The 10,261-nt window shown below is 34.2% G+C and overlaps 1 protein-coding gene across 1 annotated transcript; it reads left to right on the forward strand.

Moving 5' to 3' along the window:
* LOC109834839 lies at positions 5,049-5,829 on the forward strand. The gene is made up of 2 exons (XM_020402857.1): positions 5,049-5,128; positions 5,280-5,829. Exons 1-2 carry the CDS (start codon positions 5,049-5,051, stop codon positions 5,827-5,829), a joined length of 630 nt encoding a protein of 209 aa, XP_020258446.1.

The raw sequence follows: 10,261 nt of genomic DNA on the forward strand, positions 1-10,261 counted from the left end.
AAGAACTATTCAAATATAATATTTCTTCATAACTACTCTTCCAGTTAATTCTCTAGAATGTTTTGATGTACTCAAACTTCTGAATTTGGTCATGAATAAAATTTATTTCATTGACCAAAAGAAGAATGAGGATTAACGCTGCTCATTATCAGACTGTAAAACATTATGTGAAAATGATGATGAGTTTTAGAGCAATACCACAAAATCATTAATTTCCTTAGCACTTCGGATCAACACATGAGCCATTATATTCTCTATTTGACAAACTATCTAAAAATCTCATTCCTCGAATCATGTACAACATCATTGAATATCATCCACGAAGTGTTTAAAAATCAAGTGTTCTCCACCCCATTATGGATATCTCTAATTAGCACATTCGTATCTCCTTTAAAAATTATCTTTCCACATCCAATTTCAAGAGCAAATGTAATAGCATTCCACACCGCTTGGAATTCCACATACTTAGAATTACCTCGTATCCTAATATTATGATAAGTATATTGTAATGGTTAGTACTATATGTTATGATAATTTATATACTATTTCTAGACTACAAAAAGATGTTAACAATTATATTAGTATCCCTCACCATGGATTTTTTTACACATCATATGCACATGTCAATATTATAGTATTGGATTAAATGTTAAATGTTTAATTAAATATTTAATTATATAATTATGATATAATTTATAAATATAAGTTATAATATTATTGTATTACATATTAAAATTGTATATTTATTGTGTAATATCTAATATCTAAAGTGAAATATTTATCTTATTTAACATAACACTAATATTGATAAAAATTATAATATATTAGTTCTAATATTTAGTGCATGAATAAATATAGTGTAATAAATAGAATGAATTGAATTAAATTTATGATTAAATTTTATAATATTATTTAGTTCTTAGTATTAGTTCTCATGTCTATTTTAAGAATAATTATAGTATAATAAATATAATGGATTGAATAAATTTTAAGACATTATTGTGAATTATCAATTTTTTTGGGTCAATGAAAATGAATTTTTATTCACTAACCAAATATGAACATGTTTGCTACATCATGAACGCCAAAAAAGTCTGGTAGTAGACAAGAAGAAAAAAATTACATTCTTTCCAGCTTCTCCTTCATTTGAAGAAGAATATTTTCATTCAAAATTTTAGAATAGATGGACATTTTGATTGCATGGAAAAGTTTTTCAGGCTCACGAGCTTTGCACTGAAAAATTCTTGTGTTTCTCTCTTGCCAAACCATGTACATTGCTGCTAAGAAGACCATTCTTTTTAGCTTCTGCATAAAACCCTTACCTTTGAGTCTATGGTTGTACCATCTAATAAGTTAATTCTAATCACATGATCTCCAGGAGAAATCTATCCAATTCATAACCTTATTCCAGACATTTGCTAAAAACTGACATTCAAAGAAGAGGTGTGCACATGTCTCAACATGAATGTTAGAACACAGAACACATTGGTTTGTGCTCAACAAACCCAATCGACATAATCTATCCTGTGTTAAAAGTCTAGAATGATTTGCTAGCCAAAGTATGAATGAATGTTTAGGATATTGTAGACCCCTCCAAACTGTATCAACCCAGGCCACAGAGGGGACATCTTGATTTATAGCTCTGTATATAGCAGATACCTGGAGCTTACCACCTTTGCAGCAACCTAAAACAACTTGTTGAAAATTTCCAGCATCACCAAATTTATTGATCATCATGTCCCTCAACTTAATGAGTTGCTTCCACATCCAAGAGTCATTCACTTTTGATTGAACTTGTCATATTGTTGAATCTTGTAAGTATTTGCCATGTATCCATTTTATCCAAAGCAAATCTTGCTTGAGGTGAATCATCCATAAGAGTTTGACTGTCGTTGCATAGTTCCAAAGTTTTGCTGAGTATAATCCCAAGCCTCCTTTCTTCTTCTCCTGGCAAATAACATCCCATGATAATAAGTGAATGTTTGGTGCCCATAGAAAAGAAGAGCACAAACTATCTATTTTTTCTAACACTCTCACCGGAAGAATGTAGTTGCTAGTCCAGTACATTAATTTGTATTCCCATGATTACAGATTTCATCATTTGGAGCCTCCCAGCATATGAAAGCTTCATATTTTATTGCCAGCTCTAAAATTGACCAGATACTTTACTAATCAAGGGAGAACAATTAATCCATCGAAGATAGCCTTTTTGAAATTAAAGGCATACCCAAGTATCTCATAGGCAAGGATCCCTCTGAAAACTACAAATATGAGCTTATCTGATCCTTTAACCTCTCATCAATGCCATTCAAAATAACACAGCACTTATTTGGATTTGCCTCCAAACCTAAAATTTTACTAAAATCTTGAAGGCACTGGTGTAATTTAGCTACTGAATACAAGTTAGCTTTGTAAAAGAGAAGAAAGTCATCCGCAAAGATTAGATGTGTAATACCCAGTCTTGAGCATTTAGGATGGAACTTAAATAATCTGTCATCTTTAAGAACACTTAATTTCCTTAACAAATATTCCATACCAATCACAAATAAGTAGGGTGATAGGGGGTCACCTTGTCTTAGACCTCTTGCTCCTTTGAAATATCCATGTAAGGATCCATTGAGAGACAGTGAGTATTTTGGAGCAGTGATGCATTTCATAATCCATTTTATCATTTTATTTGGGAAACCCAGACCTTGAACCATGGACTTGAGAAACCCCCAGCTGATTGTATCAAATGCTTTCCTTAAATCAATGTTCAGTATGGCTCTAGGGGAGGTATGTCTTCTACCATAGTGCTTGATGAGTTCATGAGCTAATAGGATGTTGCTTGAGATAAGCCTCCCATTGACAAAAGCATTTTGAGCCTCATTGATCAAACTCCCCATTACTTTCTGAATTCTATTGGCAATAATTTTTGATATGATCTTATATACCATATTGCAACAAGATATCGGTCTAAAATCAGAAGTTGTGCATGGATTATGGATTTTAGGCACCAGGGTGATAGTTGTAGAATTGAACGTACCTAGTAATTTACTAGACTTGAAGAATTCTTCCACAGCCAGATATAGATCTTCATTGATAACTTCCCAAGCTATTTTGAAGAATGTGGAATTATATCCATCGGGGCCAAGAGCTTTATCTTCAGATATAGAGAACAAAGCTTGCTTAATTTCCTGTCTGGTAATTGGGAGACTCAGAGCATTCCTTTGAATAGAAGAGAGAGTAGGCCCTTTGGAAATCACATCAGGATCAAGTCCTTGAGTAATAACTGCAGTACCCAGGAGCTTTTCATAATACCCTGTGAATTCAGATATAATCCCAGGCATATCAGAAATTCTGACACCATTTTCAGAACATAGAGATAACACCCTGTTATTATGCCTTTTAGCCTTCGTAACAGAATGAAAGTACTGAGAATTTTTGTCTCTATGCAGTCCCCATTTGATGTTAGCTTTCTACCTGTAGAATGAAATCTCACAGTCAAACAGTTTTGTGTATTTTTTTTAACACAATCTTTCTCTTTTACAATCAAGTATGAGTTGAAGAGGTCAAGACTCAATTGGTTTTGAGTGGCTAACAGCTCTTCTCTAGCTCTGAGAACTTGTTCACTTATATTCATAAAATGCTTCTTGTTGAGCTCCTTTAGTTCAGGCTTAAGCTTCTTTAACTTTGAATGGAGTCTGAACATGTTATACCCAATAAAGCTTTGATCCCAAATAGTCTTGACAGTAGAGAGAAATTGAGGATGATTAGCCCACATATTTATAATTTTGTCTTTTACCCTCAAAAGTATCTTCGCCAATAGTTATTAATGTTGGGGAATGATCTGAGCATTCTGGCATCAAAAACTCAGCTTGACTTGTTGTATATTGTTGAATCCATTCTTCATTAACCAGTATTCTATCCAATCTACTCCAGATTCTTGCACTATCCTCTTGTTTATTGCACCATGTGAAAAAACAGCTAGTGGACTTTATATGCAACAGCTGGCTTGAACTGATGAAGTTTTGAAAGTCTTCAATATCTGTCTCTATGACCTGAGCACCCCCAAGTCTCTCTTCACTGCTGATGATTGCATTAAAATCCCCACTTACTAACCAGGGGCAGCTGGTCCTTTGCTTGAATGCCAGAAGATTCTGCCAGAGATATCTCCTACCCTCCATTTGATTGAGGGCATAGACAATAGTAACTAGACTGCAAAACAACCCATCCTTTGATTCTATTGAGCAAGTGATATATTGTTCTGTAGAATCCACACACTGAATATTCAGCAATTCATCATCCCAAAAAATCCAAATTCTACCATTATTTGCTTGTTGAATATTAGAAATCCATTTCCAGCCATTTGCAACTTTCTTGGCTATAATTTGCATCTTATCCCCTTTCACTTTAGTTTCCAATAGAGCTATAAAAGAAAGTTTATATTCTTGGATGAATCTCTTAACTATCAAATGTTTAGAGAACTTGTTAAATTCTCTAACATTCCAGACAGCAGAATTATCAAATTTTAGAAGGGTAAAAGAGGCAATCAAAAGTTTTAACACCCCAGTCCTCTTTTATATGTAGTATAGATATAAATAGAGATGTAATTACTAGCAAGGGGTTTGGTACCACATATGTTAGATTTAACATATATGTACTGAAAGTGAAGCTTTAAGTTATTACCAATCCTCTTCCAATAAAAAATTCTAAGTTTATCTCCTAATATCAATCATGAGTGTAAGTTCTTGTCTTTCTTTCTTTGTCTTCGTGGGGTTCAGGGGATGGATGATTAAGATAGGATAATATGGATGATTAAGATAGGATAATAATTAAGGGAACAAAGGTGATCAGACAGTCTCTTTCAAAAGTGTTATCCTTGGTATTCAAAATTACTGGATTTCTAATTATGTTCTGCCAGTGAAAGTGCTTCAGAAAATTGATGAACTATGCAGGAATTTTCTTTGGGGCAATTCTGAACAAGCTCACAAAATTCCTCTTATTTCATGGGATCAAATTTGTTTGAATAAGAAATCTGGAGGTTTAGGCATCTATTCTGCATCTAGATGGAGTATGGCTACAACACTGAGGTTACTCTGGAATATACATGTAAGCAAAGAAAGCCTATGGATCAAGTGGATACATGGTACATATTTAAAAAACTGTGATGTCTGGCATGTTCAAGCAAAAAATAGTGATTCGTGGATGTGGAGACAGATCTTGAAGGTCAGGGATAAGGCCCAGGGACATTTTGGAAGTGTTGAAAATCTGAAATTGATCATTCAGTCTTGTTGCAGGAATTCAAAAATACAACTGTCTGATCTATATGATGCTATCTCCCCTGTATCTACCTTGGTGCCCTGGTTTGGCACAGTTTGGGAGTCCTCTAATTACCCCAGGCACTCATTTATCAGTTGGCTAGCAATTCAGAACCGTTTGCTCACTCAAGACAGATTGATTAGGAGGGGTATTATTAATATAAATTGCTGCAGGTTTTGCTCTGGTTCTGAGAGCAGAGATCATCTTTTTTTCGAATGTTGCTACTCTAGTGATGTTTGGGTAAAGGTTATGAACTGGCTGCAGTTCAGGTGGCGATCGTGCAAGTGGGATCAAGTTTTGAACTGGTTTTGTTCCAAGTTGAGGGGGAGGGGCTTTAAGCAAAAACTAAAGAAATTGGCTCTTACCTCAACAATTTATAGCATATGGAATGAGAGGAATACCAGGGTTTTTCGGCATGAATTGAAGTCAGCTGATCAACTGTTCAAAGAGATTAAATTCAACATTTTTGCTATTATACTTAATGGTCCTTTTGCTGTTGAAAATAGAGAATGGATATGTGCTTTATAGGTTTGAGTAAATGAGATGTAGGTGTTATGGAATGTTTTGTAATTCTCAGTTCAACTGAGATCTTGATATGCTGTATTTTCACATTTGGAAGATGAATAAAAGTTACTGTTCATTGACCAAAAAAAAAAGACAGTCCCTTTCATTTATGGATACAATATACATAGCATATACATATATGTAATTATTAAGAAGAGTCCTTTCCAATGTCCATACATAGTTTGTTGCCAACAAGGGGGAAAAAATAGGTTGCTTTGCATGTTACTCCTTTGCTTTCCGGTAAGAGTGTTATTTGAATGAAGTGTAGTTTAACCGTTGGCCTAACACCTCGTCCTGCAAAGTGTGAAATAAAAAAACACGTACACACAAAATTAAATAGTTAACTTCTACGTAATGTGTTTAAAAGGTTGGAAGAGCACACAAGATTTGAAAATATCATGATAAATATAGTTATATATAGGGTTTCTTCATTCTTCTCTACTTTTCGCAGTAACATTTTTTTCTACACTTGGAAAACAGTTAGTGGTTTCTTTCTCAGAGGTCTTTGTTGATTGTGCAACATTCATTGATTAAAGTAATCAAGAATATAAGATAACAACCGCAATAATGATTCATCTTTCCATTTATCACCATTTGTTTTGACTTTTCATTAATATATATAATTAATGAGCGCTGTTGGCTAATCATAGTGCTTTTCAAATGCATATGGATGTATATATAGGTCTCTCTCTCTATTATGTACACACACACAGTTGGAGCATCGATCACCCAATGAGAAGTTTGTTAAGAGTATGTATGACTTCTCACTACTGGAAGAAATATCAATTCGTTCAAGGAATCCTTTCACCACTAAGAGCATCAATTCTTGCCATAAAACACATTAATTGAGTACATAAACTAATATATATTGCAGCTCCAAACAAAGGATCCTTCATTACAGGCAGACAATTAATGCTAGATGGCTCCTTTTTTATTTGAAAATTTTCCCAATGACTCAAAATATAAGACCAACAAGAGGGAAAGGTGAGGTGTCCTCCTCCTATTGCATAATGAATTGATCATCATGCATAATGAGTTGGCCATCATTAATGATGGCCAACAAATTATGCAATAGGAGGGAGACACCTCACCTGTCCCCCCTATTAATCCCATATTTTGGGTCCCTGTAGCAAAGCTCATACCCCAAAAAACTAATCAGCTCCCTCATTGAGATTTACTCTTTTGCTTTCTGTTCTGATATTTCTACATCAAAGAGAAAATAAAGATCACGAGAAACCCTCAGATGAGTTTTATCTTTTAAGGAAATGTCATGTTAAATTAGCAAAAAATTGCCCCATAAGTTTATTTTTCCCTTGTAACATATGGAACAAGTTTGAAAGAAAAACTCAACAAATGAGGTTAGACTTAGGGGTTTCTGGGTATTAAAGCTAACCTAAACTTCTAAACCTATATATGAATAGTACGAGGAGTCCATCTTAACCAACAAAAGCCAACAAGCTCTCAGGTCATTCCAACAACATACCTACCTTTTACCTAACAACATGCATTCTATCATCTATATGTGTGTATATATTAATATCTGTCTTTTTATTTCAATAATTTCATCGAAAAAGAAAATTTCCATCATATAAAAAAGCAAAATAATAATCATAAAATTATTACATGATATCAGATCTTTGATCTATGGTTCTGAAAAGTGTTACAACTACATAGTTTTGGTGGATAAAATTAAGAAGAAATGTGTGCATTATGTGTTGCTATAGTGCGATGGAAGGGCAACAGTACACCTTAAAGAGGGAGTAGAGGTTAAGAAAGATACAAAAAGGAAGCTTCCCCTTTGGGGGAAATCACAAATTAAGTTAAATTGTTTGTATTAGGTACAAGAAAAGGAACTGAGTATCTCAAATGAAAAGGATACATGCTTCAAAATGCATGATGTACTAACCATGATGGAAATCTATCACCTTCATATTGTGCTTAGAAAACCAGATAAAATTTCTTTCTCCCTTCCCATACAGTCGTTTGGGAACTTAAAGAAAAAGACATCAGTTTGAGAGGTAGCGTTATTATATCATTCAGAATTCTTCAAATCAGTTATAGATTTAATAAAGATGTACAATTTGCCTGTTGTTATTAGTTTTAAACATATCTTTTTACCACTTAACATTTTAAACGTGAATTTTCGAGGGATCTACCCATGAAATTAAAGGTCTACCTACACACTGATATAACAGCTAGTCTATATCTTTAGATGCAAGTTCTTTCACTAGTGGAATTTGAAAAGCAAAGGTGACTAAATCAGTCATGATCTGAATTTGACTGAAAGTGGTACTTAAAACCAAGACCTGTAACAGTCTTCGGCGCAACAAATATTTGGCTAAGAAAAAATTGATTCTTGATAACTACTCGAGAGAGAAAAATGCCGCTAAGGTGTTGGTGTTCGCTGACTCCATCAACATAAAGCGAAAGCTAGGCTGTTGGAAACTGAGTGAATCACGGTATCTTTGATATATAGAATATTGCGTGTAATCCAAGCGAAATCGACAAAAGAAATGTAAAATATAACAATCGATTAGTCAAAAAGGAAATGATATATGAAGAAACAGCTATAGTAGGACAAAGAGTGTGGATATAGTTTCAGACATAATACAAGAATTAGTACAGTTTATAACTGTAAATCGTTATTGTCATGGTGATCATCAAAACCACTTTAATCACCGTCATAAGTTTGAATGAAACTTTTATGACCAACTTACACTTTATTCCAAGATAAAACATTGAAATTCTGTAAAGATGGTACATTGTTGATTACTTTCTCAGACTTCAGAACTTTTCAAATAATTTGGAGACAGGGAAAAAGTATAAAAGTGTAGAAAATAACTACACTCAAATAGTGCATGCATGTACAACATTAATATTACACACAAAAACAAAGTGGACAGAAGTGAAAATGCTTCAAAAAATAATCAATCATACTCAGTGATACTAAATTTTGTGTGGTTTTTAATTATAGCATCTAACTGAAATTGTTTAATTCATATATGTATTGTACATCCATATTCTATCTTTACAGGTTTTATTTTTGCTAGTATATATAGTTGTCTTTGAGGTTTGAGCTTAGGTACAGGTTTACTTAACAAAATGTTAAGTGTTGAGGTTTGAGTATGCAGTTATTCCTGCTATTGGTTATGAATAAATCTACTAGTCATACCTCGAAAAAAAAAGAGAAAAAAAAGAGAAAAAGAAAGCATAGTCTTCAGGGCATAAGGAAAAGAACGAAGATCTTTGTGAATACGATCAAGAATTGTGCACTGGACTTATGCCAACAGGACGATGATTGAATGAATGAATAATAAGATAGAACTTAAGGACAAGCGGTAGAAATGTGGAGTACTTGTGCTCTGGTACACTACTGGGAGCATGTTCTCAATTGCGAGAGATTGAGTGCTATGAAGTGGAAGAAGCACACACCAAATATTATAAAAGGTCGAATTTTTAAAGTCATTGTGAAATAATTAATACTTGATAACTCTATATTTGTATGTTTCAACGAAATAGTACCCCGTTAATTTCTGTCATCAAGTTGAACAATATATAGGCAAGTTGAATAGGCCGCTGATTGCTGAGGATAGGGGACTCTTGTGGCAATAGTAGCCATGCCACTAATCTTATTCTATTATTCATCTAGAATATCCATACACATCTATACGCGCACTTCAAATACATAAAAACTCATCACTTAACTACTCACAAACTATTGAGCACCGTATGTAACTTAGATGGTTGGAAGGTTCCAATACAGTTCCCGGTGGCTTTATTATTTAATAAAAAACTATTCACAAAATATTTGGATTGTGAGGATTATAAGCTTTATTTTGGAAACGCAATAGACAGGGCCGGAGACTATGCAGATGTAGAAATGGAGAGGCCGATCGGATATCGTTCTGATGCCGATGAGCCTTGACAATAACATGTAGATAACAAGCTTGAATCCACAAGCCCTAATTTTCCCAAGTTTAGGGAAGAAAACAATGGAAAAATTTCTCTTGATTGAATAATTGAAACAAAAGTTAATTCTCGACTTACAAAAGAAACTAATATTTATAGCCAACTAACCATATCCTAACCCTAATAAAAAAGAAAGTCTGAATTTAAAAGGAAATAACCAAAATTATGAAACTTTCCTAATCTGTTTCCGAATCGACACGAGGCGTGCCGAGTAGTAACGCCTTTCGTGTCGACTGGCATGTGTCGACTAACACTGTCATTCGTGTCGACTGGGGTGTTTCGTCTTGTCCTGTCATCTCAACTGTCGACTGGGATGTGTCGTCTCGTCTTGTCACCTTGACTCGAGTTGAGATGTCGAGTCGTCGTCCGCTGATGTCGTTTCAGCTGCTTTTTTCTCGTCTCGTCCAACACTTGATCTCCTGTATCA

The sequence above is a fragment of the Asparagus officinalis genome, chromosome 3 (genome assembly GCF_001876935.1).
Source record: "Asparagus officinalis chromosome 3, Aspof.V1, whole genome shotgun sequence".
NCBI classification, from domain to species: domain Eukaryota; kingdom Viridiplantae; phylum Streptophyta; class Magnoliopsida; order Asparagales; family Asparagaceae; genus Asparagus; species Asparagus officinalis.